We start from the raw sequence: 15,000 nt of genomic DNA on the forward strand, positions 1-15,000 counted from the left end.
GTAAATAGAGATGGTGAGGTTTCAATAATTACAGTCACAGGAATAATTGACCTCATGTCTGTTATCATTGGGTGCACAAGCACTGGGAGGTCATGAGTCGATACTTAGGGATCATGGCTAACAGTCGAGCAAAGTATCATCATCATCTCATCATCATCATTATTATTATTATTATTATTACTATTATTATTATTATTATTATCATTATTACCAGCTAACCTACAACCCTAGTTGGAAAAGCAAGATGCTATAAGCTCCAATAGGGAAAAATAGCCCAGTGAGGAAAGGAAATAAGGAAGTAAGTAAACGATTTAAGAAGTAATGATCAATTAAAAATAAAATAGTTTCAAAACATTAACAACATTAAAACATATTTCATACATAAACTATAAATGGACTTATGTCAGCCTGTTCACCATAAAAACATGAATGATAACCAGGCCACGGGAATTTTTCACTTTCCCAGTTTTACAATAGTAAGATCAAATCGTCTATTACAGTAAATCGTAATAATATTACAGGTTAGCTAATACAAATGCTTCTGAAATGGTTGTTTATTGGAAGAATGATGTTATGGTTATTTAGCATATCTAAATAGTTTATATATGAAAGATTTATTTTTATGTTGTTACTGTTATTAATCTTTTATTTCAATTGTTAATAGCTTCTATTGTGGTTTATTTACATCTTTATTTCCTTTCCTCACTGGGCTATTTTCCCTGTTGGAGCCTTCGAGCTTATAGCATCTTGCTTTTCCAACTAGGGTTGTAGCTTAGCAAATAATAATAATAATAATAATAATAATAATAATAATAATAATAATAATAATAATAATATTCTTACGTCTATGAACAAGCATTTAATAATTTTTGAATTATAATGCCCAAATTACATTATATATGGAAAAAATTCCGCCATTGTAAAAAAAATAACCTTGATAGGCTACGTTCGGAGATCGCTTACTGCCTTACCACCAAACAAACCACCAAACTTTCAATGGAGTAATTATAAACTTATAGAAGCGTTGTAGACATTATAGATGCTGTCCGAGCAAAGATCTGGCATTTGGTGAGGTTAGAAAAGGATGTAAAGCATAGGCCTTGCGCTATTCCTTTTAAAGGAGAAACGTATGTAGGGTAAGAAAAGTGAATACTCAGTAATAGTGATGAAATCATACAAAAATCTCATTAAAAATCATGTGTGCTTGATAGTCTCACCACAGAACGTAAGTTACTGAAAGTAACTTATACCTATCACCTTCACACGCCATGTAAACCAACGGAATAACAATTAGTAGTGCTGGGGTCGGCTTCGTTCATTACCAAAAACGTTAAGGCATATAATCCTAAAACAGATTCTGCCATATAACGGAAAACAATGATAAAATAATGATAGGTTATAGTAGTTCCTTATCAAAAACTGAATCCTAAATTGATAGGAACAAAAAAAAAAAAGGTATTAAACTACCTAAAAATGCGACCCACAGAAACTAATACAGATATTAACTACCTAATATATATATATATATATATATATATATATATATATATATATATATATATATATATATATATATATATATATATATGTTTATATATAAATATTTATATATAAACATATATATATATATATATATATATATATATATATATATATATATATACATATATATATATATATATATATATATATATATATATATATATATATATATATATATATATATATACACATATAAATACACACACCTATATATATGTATATATATTACATATATATATATATATATATATATATATATATATATATATATATATATATATATATTATATATATACACATCCATATATATGTACACTATATATAATTCAAATGTTTATGAAGTCTATATGCAATCAATTTCCTCCCAAAATACATCAACATATATACAAATAAATCATGTCTCCTCCGCCCTACAATCTGCATTAAGTCATGAACCTCACTAAGAACCTCTAAAAATAGAAACAACACATCAATAATCTGTCTCTAAAATAGCAAAAAGAAAATGCGTCGTATAACTAGAAGAATAACAATCAAATGCTCACTCCAACTTTTTAAGGGGTTGCTGCCAATCAACTATCATCATAACTTCGACCTGAGAATTTTAAAGTTCATTTTATTTATATCTTAGCTACTTCACATGCCCTGTGATGTCTTCGAAGTCTAGTTGAAATGCGCGGTGTTATTTTGCTTTCATCTTGAACATGGAATAGTCAATACGGCAATGGCATACATGTTCTCAAGATGCTAGAATTTTCAATACAGACGCGGGAATGCAATAAGAAAACCTACTATTACTTATCTATTACATAAAGTAATAACGCATTACTGTACGCATTAACCTATCATAATCCACTAAATTTACACGCATTACATCGGATTAAGAAGCTTTAAACTGAGTAGATAGCAAGCTCTGTATATGGCAACCCTTCACATAAGAGACGATGGATAAAATTCTTTTTCATGCCTGGTCGTTTTCAATCGTTAAAATTCATCATATTGATAAAGATGAACTGGATGATATCATGATACGGTAAAATTATATCCAAAGACCCCAAATAAAGGTACCAGTAAAACTTGCCTTCAATTATTTATGTGAATGATGTTGAAACTCATAGAGTAACATTAATGTGTGTTCACGGTATCTCTGTTGGTAAAATATCTATCACACTATAAACTAATCTAAAATCTCAAGTTTTATATAGAATGACATGTCAGAATTTCAAATGATGGATAATAATTAACTGTAATTAACTCAACTACAATAAATTAAATCAGCGTCGAATTGGTTAAAGTTTAAGATATTTTCCTGTGATTCTAAAGTAATAAAACACGGTTAACCTGTGAGTAATATATATATATATATATATATATATATATATATATATATATATATATATATATATATATATATATATATATATATATATATATATAATTGGTTTTATTTTATGTTATCAAACCAACTTTCGTGGAGAAAATGCATTCAAATCTCCTTAAAAAAAAATGCCTCTTCAATTCTACGATAAATTTTCATTTACACCAATGTTGTAAAATGTACTCACCTGCAAGTAAGAAACGAACTCCTATCGTAAGCCTAAAGACACACGACAATTACAAGACAAGAATACAAAAGACAAAATTACCTCTTCTCCACGGCCTTTGGTACTGTGCTTTGAGGGAAGCTGGTGACGTCGGCGGGGGCATGGCCATGAGATTCACTCTCTCCCAACGTATGGATTCCGTAGATTCAGAGCAGTAATAATCACTATCTTGTGACATTTCGTCAGTAATCAGATGTCTATCACTCCCGCCGCACTTGCGCCAACCACTTTGCACTAATATTCACCCCCGTCAAGAACTGACTATAAACATTGAGCGATTGAGACTTTCCATCGTTCCGAAGTCACACCTACGTTGCCAGCTAATGATTTTTCATTCGGCTTACCACTGTTCTCATGATGAAAACTTTATCAATAACTTATAAGAATCCTATCAATTCTATTAATACGGAACGTATTACAACGAATATACGGGTTAAGATTGTCTTACAAGCAATAAACCCAGAAATTGGAGATTCATTAACGTCCTTAACACTCATTGAAAGGACGTAGAAGTCGGAGCGAGAGGCCAGCGGGTAATTTTTTTTTCTTCAGCCAATATGATCTTTATTGCCATCTGCTGTAGAGATCAGTTTACCGAAATGAGAGGTTCCGTAATCACGTGTTTATCCTGGTGTATGTGGAAGTTGGGAAGTTACACACACACTCAGTAGGAAGAAACGAAGAATGTTAACATCACACCTGCCTTGTGCGATGACTAGCCACGTGCTTTAAGGAAAAGCACCTAGTACTTCAGACGTTTCACGGCATTACAAGGATGTCGTCAGAGAGCGTGACGCGGTGTAAACTAGCTTCGTTAATTACTCTTCATGTTGCATAATGAGAGTTGTGTTATTTTGCGGAATGCTGTATATGTCGGCCATCTTGTAAAATGACAAGACTTAGAGCTGCATCCAGAGAATATTAATTCTTGAGACGAAATCTTGAAACTTTCTATTCCTGAAGAGTCAGTTAAGTTTGATCAACAATATTTCCATGGAAGTTTGTTAAGTAAATATATATATATATATATATATATATATATATATATATATATATATATATATATATATATATACACTCGGGCCCACTATTCTTTCTTATTTCTCTTCCCCTTATTTTATTAAAGTTTTTATAGTTTATATAGGAAATTTTATTTATATGTTGGTGCTGTTCTTAGAAGTTTTATTTTTTCTCTTCCTTTCCTCACAGGGCTATTTTCCCTGTTGGAGCCCCTGACCTTATAGTATCCTGCTTTTCCAACTAGGGTTGTATATATATATATATATATATATATATATATATATATATATATATATATATATATATATAGAGAGAGAGAGAGAGAGAGAGAGAGAGAGAGAGAGAGAGAGAGAGAGAGAGAGAGAGAGAGAGAGAGAGAGAGAGAGAGAGAGAGAGAGAGAGATTGTAAGTAACCCCAAGACCTCCACTCGCTATATCAACTTTAATTTCGTAAATTGGCTTTAAGAATTAATACAGAAAAAACACCCGGACAAAGAGTATGTCCAAAAAGTTATTATAAGTTTATAATTGAATTCTGCTTGTAGGAATAATTATAAAATCTTTGCCAGCGAAAGAATTGTGAATAGGATTTTACAAGAAAAAATAAACGGAACTGAATACTATTCTATACTAAGGTCAAGGAAAGAGCAGAAATGTTCTTGCCTTTTGTAATATGCACATATTCACATGGAAGAATCCAAAAATCCTACAAAATGACCACGTGTAACAAATTTGGAAGTGGTTTTAAATATTTCATATTTCTCATATATATTTTATTTTCTATCATTTCCTTTCTTCACTGTGCTGTTTTTCCCAGTAAGAGCCATTGGGATGGTAATAATAATGTTTATAATAATAACAATAATAATAATAATTGAATCAGCGTGAAATAATGATCAAAATTGCTTTATAAGTTACTTTTCTTGTAGTTTCCTTATTCCTTTCCTCACTGGGCTATTTTCCCTGTTAGAGCCCTCGGGCTTATAGCATTCTGCTTTTCCAACTAGGGTCGTAGCTGAGCAAGGAATGATAATAATAATCATAACTGAGACATCAAATTATTATTATTATTATCATTAATTACTAAGCTACAACCCTAGTTGGAAAAGCAGAATGCTATAAGCCCAAGGTAAATAATGATAGGAGTAAAGCTATTCATAGTTTCGTGAACAAAGAAAGATTGCAATCAAAGTTTACCCTAATTATTGCCACATATCTATTCATTGACGGCATGAGGTCGAAGGAGGGTATGAGATCCGCTAACCAATCACCTGGTTTGGTTGAGTAGATCAGCAACCTCAGACACAGATAATTAGTTACAGATCCATTTCAAGATTCTTCAGGTCTGCGGTCATCTTCTCGTCACTATGAATGGATCGAATAACAGGTGGAATTCCTTTAGCTACTTACAACAATGACTTGGGTCATCTAAAATTTCTATATTTTGCAACGCTACACCAAAGTACACCGTGCATCTGAACTCGGAAAGTATGTAATCAACATTTTTTTTTTTTTTTTCAAAAATTGTAAATGCAAATTTAATTCACACCACACTGGGATTAGCTACGAAAAGTCTGAGAGATCTTTAAAATAACAATTCAGTTCAATATCAGCATATCATGATAATTCTAATAATGAATATTTATAAATTTTGATTAAAATAATTTTCATAATTCTTATAATAATAACCTTATTAATAATCTTAATGATTTTAATAATTTTATTAATTTTAATAATAATAATTTGAATAAGGGTAATATGTTTAATTATTCTAATGATAATAATTTCAACAACAATAATAATCAATAATTTCAATACTAATCATTTCAATTATAATTATTTTATCAATTATATCCCTCGATATTTAGATTATCTGACTACCATGCCTCATACAGTCATTTTTAAGCAAAGATTTTGCTCTTGCTAATCTAACACAGTGTTTTTGCACCCTTTTACATCTGAGGCAGATACGAGGTAGCGACGAAATCTTAAAGTTGGCCCTGATTAAAAAAAAAAAAAAAAAAAAAAAAAAAAAGAGGTTACTCTATTTTATGAAAAAAAAATTGCATGATTTTACCACAAAAAAAGTTACCTGACTTTAATGAAAAAATTTACCTGATTTTAAGGAACAAAATCACCCGATTTTAAGAATTTAGGGAAAAAATTAGACGGTTTTAAGAAAAATTTAATTGATAAGAAAAAATGACGATTCTAAGAAAAAACGTCCTGATTTCAAGAAAAAAATTACCTGATTTTAAGAAAAAACTTACCAGATTGGAAAGCGGTCTGATTTTCAGAAAAAAATTACCTGATTAAAAAAAAAAAAAAAAAAAAAAAAAAAAATTGATTTTAAGGAGAAAAAAAAAAAACCTGATTTTAAGAAAAATTTACCCGAATTTAAGAAAAAACAATTAGTTGCCCATGTTTTATGCATCCAATCTTTTACAAAACCAACACATATTGGTATAGACGACGGTATAATGTTTCGTGAAATACATAAATTTGGTGAAAGAGCACGTTCATAACACAGCAGTAATAATAATAATAATATTATTAATAATAATAATAATATTAATAATAATATTAATAATAATAGTAATAATAATAATATTAATAATAATAATAATAATAATAATAATAATAATAATAATAATAATAATAATAATAATAATAATAATGATAATATTATTATTATTATTATTATTATTATTATTATTATTATTAGCTAAGCTACAACCCTAGTTGGAATAACAGGATGCTATAAGCTCTAGGGCTTCAACAGGGAAAGATAGCCCAGTGAGGAAAGGAAGTAAGTAAATAAATTAACTCCAAGAGAAGTAATGAACAGTAGAAATGTTTCAAGAACAGTAATAACAACCAAATAGATCTTTCATATATAAACTATAAAAATTTTAAATAACAAGAAGAAAAATAAGGCAGAAAAGTGTACCCCCAAGCAAGAGAACTCCAAGTGGCTAATTTGTAAACCCATTCTATAGAACTTGTGTAAACCGATCACAATCTTCAACGAACAAAGTGAATAGAGTTGGTCGATTGATTCTAACACATTTACATTCTAGAATCAAAATCACTGACGTCAGAAAGTGAATGGAAACTTCATAATTTGATGGAAATAAATTCCCTTGCTTGAGGGGACTCAGGCACACTATTCTATCTTACCTCTCTTCCTATGATTTTGTTAAAGTTTTTATAGATTATATAGGAAATATCTATTCTAAGGTTGTTACTGTTCATAAAATATTTTATTTTTCCTTGTTTCCTTTCCTCACTGGGCTATTTTCCCTGTTGGAGTCCCTGGGCTTATAGCATTCCGCTTTTCCAACTAGGTTGCAACTTAGCAATTAATAACAACAACAATAACAACAACAGCAATAATAATAATAATAATAATAATTCGGCAAAAAACTACGCATTGAATTTCGGCTTTTTTATATTTGAGTTTAGAACACGAGAAATTAGTCATTCTTTCCACAAAGCCATTATGAATACAGTAACGTGGATTTTTTTCATATACTTCAAAAGAATGTCTAAATGGAAAGACGTATAAGGTTAATTAAGGTTAACAAAAGTAATTTCGATGTTCACCAATTACGCACAAGCTATTCACCCTTTTCATTATTATTATTACTATTACTATTATTATTATTATTATTATCATTATCATTATTATTATCATTATTATTATTACCAGCCAAGCTACAACCCTAGTCGGAAAAGCAAGATGCTATAAGCCCAAGGGCTCCAACAGGGAAAAACAGCCCAGTGAGGAAAGGAAATAAATAAATGATGATAACAAATTAACAATAAATCCTTTTACAAACAGTAACAACGTCAAAACAGATATGTCATATATAAACTATAAGAAGACTTATTCAAAATAAAAACATTTGCTGCAACTTTGAAATTTTGAAGTTCTACTAATTCAACTACCCGATTAGGAAGATCATTCCGCTACTTGGTCACAGCTAGAATAAAACTTCTAGAATACTGTGTAGTATTGAGAAGTCCTGGCTATTAGAATTAACTGACGTGCTCGAATACCGTACTCAACGTTTTGACATTAACATATGTCGGCGGTATTCCGATTTACATAACCAACCAGCGTAGTGCCATTTATTGATACTAGGTTAGAATAGCAATTGAATCTAGTAGTGCGCCAGCTATTCTAGTTTCGGCTGGTTCCGTGAACGCTTATTTCTATGCAGGGGCGGTTCCTTAGCGGAGTTTATCTTCGGTTTCGTTTCAGGATGTTTTTAAGTTTGTTTATAGACACCGGTGTTGGAGTTGTTTCAATGGTATGTTAATTTATGAAGATCAGGAGATGAAATTGAATTAATTATATTATGCACTATTATTGATTTTAAATTGACAATTACATTGAATTAGCTCTACTTCAAAATTCTAGTAGTAATGGCCATTATGAGGATTAGGAGATGAAATTTAATTAATTGTATTATACACAATTATTGGTTTTAAATCAGTAATTGTATTGAATTTACACTACTTCAAAATTCTAGTAGTAATGGCCATTATGAAGATCAAGAGATGAAATTTAATTAATTATATTATGCACAATTATTGGTTTTAAATTAATAATTATATTGAATTAACTCTACTTCAAAATTCTAGTAGTAATGGCCATTATGAAGATCAGGAGATGAAATTGAATTGATTATATAATGTACTATTATTGGTTTTAAAATAATAATTACATTGAATTAGATCTACTTCAAAATTCTAGTAGTAATGGCCATTATGAAAATCAGGAGATGAAACTGAATTAATTATATTATGCACTATTATTGGTTTTAAATTAATAATTATATTGAATTAACTCTACTTCAAAATTCTAGTAGTAATGGCCATTATGAAGATCAGAAGATGAAATTGATTCAATTATATTATGCACTATTATTAGTTTTAAATTAATAATTATATTGAATTAGATATACTTCCAAATTCTAATAGTAATGGCCATTATGAAGATCAGGAGATGAAATTGAATGAATTATATTATGCACTATTATTGGTTTTAAATTAACAATGACATTGAATTAACTCTACTTCAAAAATCCTAGTAGTAATGGCCATAAAATACTATGTACAGTGTGTTGATTAAGTTGAATCCAAATAGGTTAATAGAAAAATGCACAAAGATGTAGTTTAAAAAGGGATTAAGCTTAAAGTTGCAAAATCAGTTGAAGTCAGTCATTCATCATTAGAAGACACGCGTAGAGATAAAGAAAAATACTTCATTATTTTTTTTTTTGAAATGTATTGTACTGAATGTAGCGCAGATCTCTGATTGAATTGATTGAAAGTAGCCGAAACAAGGTTTTAAGGGATTTTAAATTTCATGACAGGATGCCAGAAAATCTCAAATCAATCAATCAATCAATAGATTCCATGACGAAAACAAAAGAAATCTGATAGAAGTTGTTATTTTGAAAAAAAAAAAAAAAGAAAAAAAAATGTTAGAAAGCCCCTTCATCAAACAAAGCACGCAAGTAATATATTATGATAATTTTAAATCAGTTTGATCTGGTTACCTGCATATTTTACGGAACTTTGATCTTGTACGTAGCTGCAGCTGGTTCCTTTTTTAGGTTGAATTACTCTTTTTGAGATCGAAATCGTGTTATTCAGATTGGACGCTAAATGAAAATAATTTATTCAATAACTTTATCTTAATCTGAATGAGTTTGGTAGAGTATAATAGCTACTCACTGGATCTACATGGAAAATTTGGTAAAAGTGATAATGGGTCACAATGCAGTTCGAGAAGTCAGCAGAAAAGGTCAGCCAATTGATGCACAGTAATTTAAAACAAACAAAATTGATGTCAGTGACATGGATACTGTATCAAGAGATAAGTGAATTATTTTAGTAACACATCAGTTAGTGACTTGGAGATACAAGTAAGCAAATTTTGACGTTCACTCGTTTACAGAAACATCCGGAAACGGCAGATTTTACTGTTTTATTGTTGGCGGCAGCTGCCTATATTCCCTTTTTTTGTGATACATACAGTGCCTCAAATGCCGTAGTTTGAATTTTGACGTTCACTCATTTACAAGATCATAAGGAAACGGCAGATTTTATTGTTTTATTGTTGACAACAGCTGCCTATTTTCCTCTTTTATGATACATACAGTGCCTCAAATGCCATAGTTTAAGTTTTGATGTTCAATCATTTACAGGAACATCAGGAAACGGTAGATTTTACTGTTTTATTGTTGGTAGCAGCTGCCTATTTTCCTCTTTTATGATACATACAGTGCCTCAGATGCCATAGTTTGAATTTTGATGTTCAATCATTTACAGGAACATCAGGAAACGGCAGATTTTACTGTTTTATTGTTGGCAGCAGCTGCCTATTTTCCTCTTTTATGATATATACAGTGCCTCAAATGCCATAGTTTAAATTTTGATGTTCAATCATTCACAAGAACATCAGGAAACGGCAGATTTTATTGTTTTATTGTTGGCAGCAGCTGCCTATTTTCCTCTTTTATGATACATACAGTGCCTCAAATGCCGTAGTTTGAATTTTGACGTTCGCTCATTCACAAGAACATCAGGAAACGGCAGATTTTATTGCTTTATTATTGGCAGCAGCTGCCTATTTTCCTCTTTTATGATACATACAGTGCCTCAAATGCTATAGTTTAAATTTTGATGTTCAATCATTTACAGGAACATCAGGAAACGGCAGATTTTACTGTTTTATTGTTGGCAGCAGCTGCCTATTTTCCTCTTTTATGATATATACAGTGCCTCAAATGCCATAGTTTAAATTTTGATGTTCAATCATTCACAAGAACATCAGGAAACGGCAGATTTTATTGTTTTATTGTTGGCAGCAGCTGCCTATTTTCCTCTTTTATGATACATACAGTGCCTCAAATGCCGTAGTTTGAATTTTGACGTTCGCTCATTTACAGGAACATCAGGAAACGGTAGATTTTACTGTTTTATTGTTGGCAGCAGCTGCCTATTTTCCTCTTTTATGATACATACAGTGCCTCAAATGCCGTAGTTTGAATTTTGACGTTCGCTCATTTACAGGAACATCAGGAAACGGTAGATTTTACTGTTTTATTGTTGGCAGCAGCTGCCTATTTTCCTCTTTTATGATACATACAGTGCCTCAAATGCCGTAGTTTGAATTTTGACGTTCGCTCATTCACAAGAACATCAGGAAACGGCAGATTTTATTGCTTTATTGTTGGCAGCAGCTGCCTATTTTCCTCTTTAATGATACATACAGTACCTCAAATGCCATAGTTTGAATTTTGACGTTCGCTCATTTACAGGAACATCAGGAAACGGCAGATTTTATTGTTTTATTGTTGGCAGGAGCTGCCTATTTTCCTCTTTTATGATACATACAGTGCCTCAAATGCCGTAGTTTGAATTTTGACGTTCGCTCATTCACAAGAACATCAGGAAACGGCAGATTTTATTGTTTTATTGTTGGCAGCAGCTGCCTATTTTCCTCTTTTATGATACATACAGTGCCTCAAATGCCGTAGTTTGAATTTTGACGTTCGCTCATTTACAGGAACATCAGGAAACGGTAGATTTTACTGTTTTATTGTTGGCAGCAGCTGCCTATTTTCCTCTTTTATGATACATACAGTGCCTCAAATGCCGTAGTTTGAATTTTGACGTTCGCTCATTCACAAGAACATCAGGAAACGGCAGATTTTATTGCTTTATTGTTGGCAGCAGCTGCCTATTTTCCTCTTTTATGATACATACAGTGCCTCAAATGCCGTAGTTTGAATTTTGACGTTCGCTCATTCACAAGAACATCAGGAAACGGCAGATTTTATTGCTTTATTGTTGGCAGCAGCTGCCTATTTTCCTCTTTTATGATACATACAGTGCCTCAAATGGCATGTTTTTCCGAGATACAGGTAAGCAAATTTTGATGTTCACTCGTTTACAAGAACATCAGGAAATGGCAGATTTAATGGTTTATTGCTGGCAGCAGCTGCCTATAATCTCATTTTGTGATGCATATGGTGCCTCAAATGCCTTTTTTTTTTTTTTTTTTTTTTTTTTTTTGCGTAATCCTTCCCCCAACAATTTCCGAGAATTGTTTGTTAAGCTAAGCTGACGACACAGATTTTTGCAGCGGCATCCCCTTCTTCGTTACCATTTATGTCACCGAGAACTGGTAAACAACAGGATTCATCAGACGCGACAGCTTCTCTCTAAGGAGAATACTGAAGGGCAAGCCATGCCTGTAACAGTTAAGCAAAAGGATGCCGTGCAAATGATTGTTTCGTGGAAGGAATGACGTGTTTGCAGTGAATAACTTTGGGAGACGACAAACATTTTATGCTGATACAGAAGCTTATTTTCATTAGGTTATGATTATTATTATTATTATTATTATTATTATTATTATTATTATTATTATTATTATTATTATTATGAGTTAAGCTATAACCCTAGTGTGATAAGCAAAATATTATAAACCAAGGGGCCAAAACAGGAAAAAATAGCCCAGTGAGGAAATGAAATAAGGAAATAAATAAACGATATAAGTAATGAAAACGTAAAACACAATATTTTAAAAACACTAACAACATTAAAACAGATATTTCATAAATAAACTATAAAAAGACTTATGTCAGCCTGCTCAACATAAAAACATTTGCCGCAAGTTTGAACTTATGAAGTTCTACATTTTATCACCTGGCAAACTCAGCAATCAGGAATTGTATTTAAACTGGTCAGGGGTGTTTATTATTGTGATTGATAGCGTAATGATTACGTATTTCGGTCAAAACATTCCAAAACCTTTCTATCATCATTACATGACACATTTTGTCTCCTAGTTGCTAAGAACTACCGTTAAACTGTTCATGATCATTTATTGAAACTATTAATATAGGAAGATCCTTTTCTACAATTACTCTTGAGATGAGTCATGACCAATACCTGAGATGAATGAGATCGCCGTTTTCTAGTCAGCTCCGACTACGAGCATCAATAACCGTCGCAAAATTAATGCCAGAATATAACGTAATTGATCCATATCTAGAAAAAAGAACATACAACAAACAATCTTATCCGGGCTAAATATTTATATGGATATGCGCAGGCACACGCGCACATACAAATTCAACCCTTTCCAATCCTTTCCCCCTTTCGTAACTTGAGCACGGCAGTTTCTTCGCAATATTTGGGAGACTGGTTTCCGAATGTACCTCTAAGGGTACCTACTCTCACCAAAGTATACTCTCTCTCCCCCTACAAAACGGTCGGGGAGAGACCGAGTATTCATATGTTTGGCAATGCCATTCAGCTTAAGACAAAAGTAATATATATATATATATATATATATATATATATATATATATATATATATATATATATATATATATATATATATATATATATATATATATATATATATATACCTGGTAATCGGGGAGAGACCGAGTATTCATATGTTTGGCAATGCCATTCAGCTTAAGACAAAAGTAATATATATATACATATATATATATATATATATATATATATATATATATATATATATATATACATATATATATATATATACATACATATATATATATATATATATATATATATATATATATATATATATATATATATATATATATATATAGACCTGAGAATCGGGGAGAGACTGAGTATTCATATGTTTGGCAATGCCATTCAGCTTAAGACAAAAGTAATATATATATATATATATATATATATATATATATATATATATATATATATATATATATATATATATATATATATACCTAAGAATCGGGGAGAGACCGAGTATTCATATGTTTGGCAATGCCATTCCGCTTAAGACAAAAGTAATATATATATATATATAAATATATATATATATATATATATATATATATATATATATATATATATATACCTGAGAATCGGGGAGAGACCGAGTATTCATATGTTTGGCAATGCCATTCAGCTTAAGACAAAAGTAATATATATATATATATATATATATATATATATATATATATATATATATATATATATATATATATATATATATATATATATATATATATATATATATAGACCTGAGAATCGGGGAGAGACTGAGTATTCATATGTTTGGCAATGCCATTCAGCTTAAGACAAAAGTAATATATATATATATATATATATATATATATATATATATATATATATATATATATATATATATATAGACCTGAAAATCGGGGAGAGACTGAGTATTCATATATTTGGCAATGCCATTCAGCTTAAGACAAAAGTAATATATATATATATATATATATATATATATATATATATATATATATATATATATATATATATATATATATATATATATATATATACCTGAGAATCAGGGAGAGACTGAGTATTCATATGTTTGGCAATGCCATTCAGCTTAAGACAAAAGTAATATATATATATATATATATATATATATATATATATATATATATATATATATATATATATATATATATATATATATATATATATAGACCTGAGAATCGGGGAGAGACTGAGTATTCATATGTCTGGCAATGCCATTCAGCTTAAGACAAAAGTATATATATATATATATATATATATATATATATATATACATATATATATATATATATATATATATATATATATATATATATATATATATATATATATATATATATATATATAGACCTGAGAATCGGGGAGAGACTGAGTATTCATATGTTTGGCAATGCCATTCAGCTTAAGACAAAAGTAATATATATATATATATATATATATATATATATAT

At 30.1% G+C, this 15,000-nt stretch overlaps 1 protein-coding gene across 1 annotated transcript in view; it reads right to left on the minus strand.

Moving 5' to 3' along the window:
* LOC137653517 (ATP-sensitive inward rectifier potassium channel 12-like) overlaps positions 1-3,427 on the minus strand; it is a 153,281-nt gene extending 149,854 nt beyond the window's left edge. Inside the window, exon 1 of the mRNA XM_068386974.1 lies at positions 3,186-3,427. Within this exon, the coding sequence (XP_068243075.1) occupies positions 3,186-3,321 (136 nt within the window). The 5' untranslated portion in view covers positions 3,322-3,427. The remainder of the gene's footprint in view (positions 1-3,185) is intronic.
* Positions 3,428-15,000: the final 11,573 nt, after the last annotated feature.

This window comes from Palaemon carinicauda, chromosome 14 (genome assembly GCF_036898095.1).
Source record: "Palaemon carinicauda isolate YSFRI2023 chromosome 14, ASM3689809v2, whole genome shotgun sequence".
Classification (NCBI taxonomy): domain Eukaryota; kingdom Metazoa; phylum Arthropoda; class Malacostraca; order Decapoda; family Palaemonidae; genus Palaemon; species Palaemon carinicauda.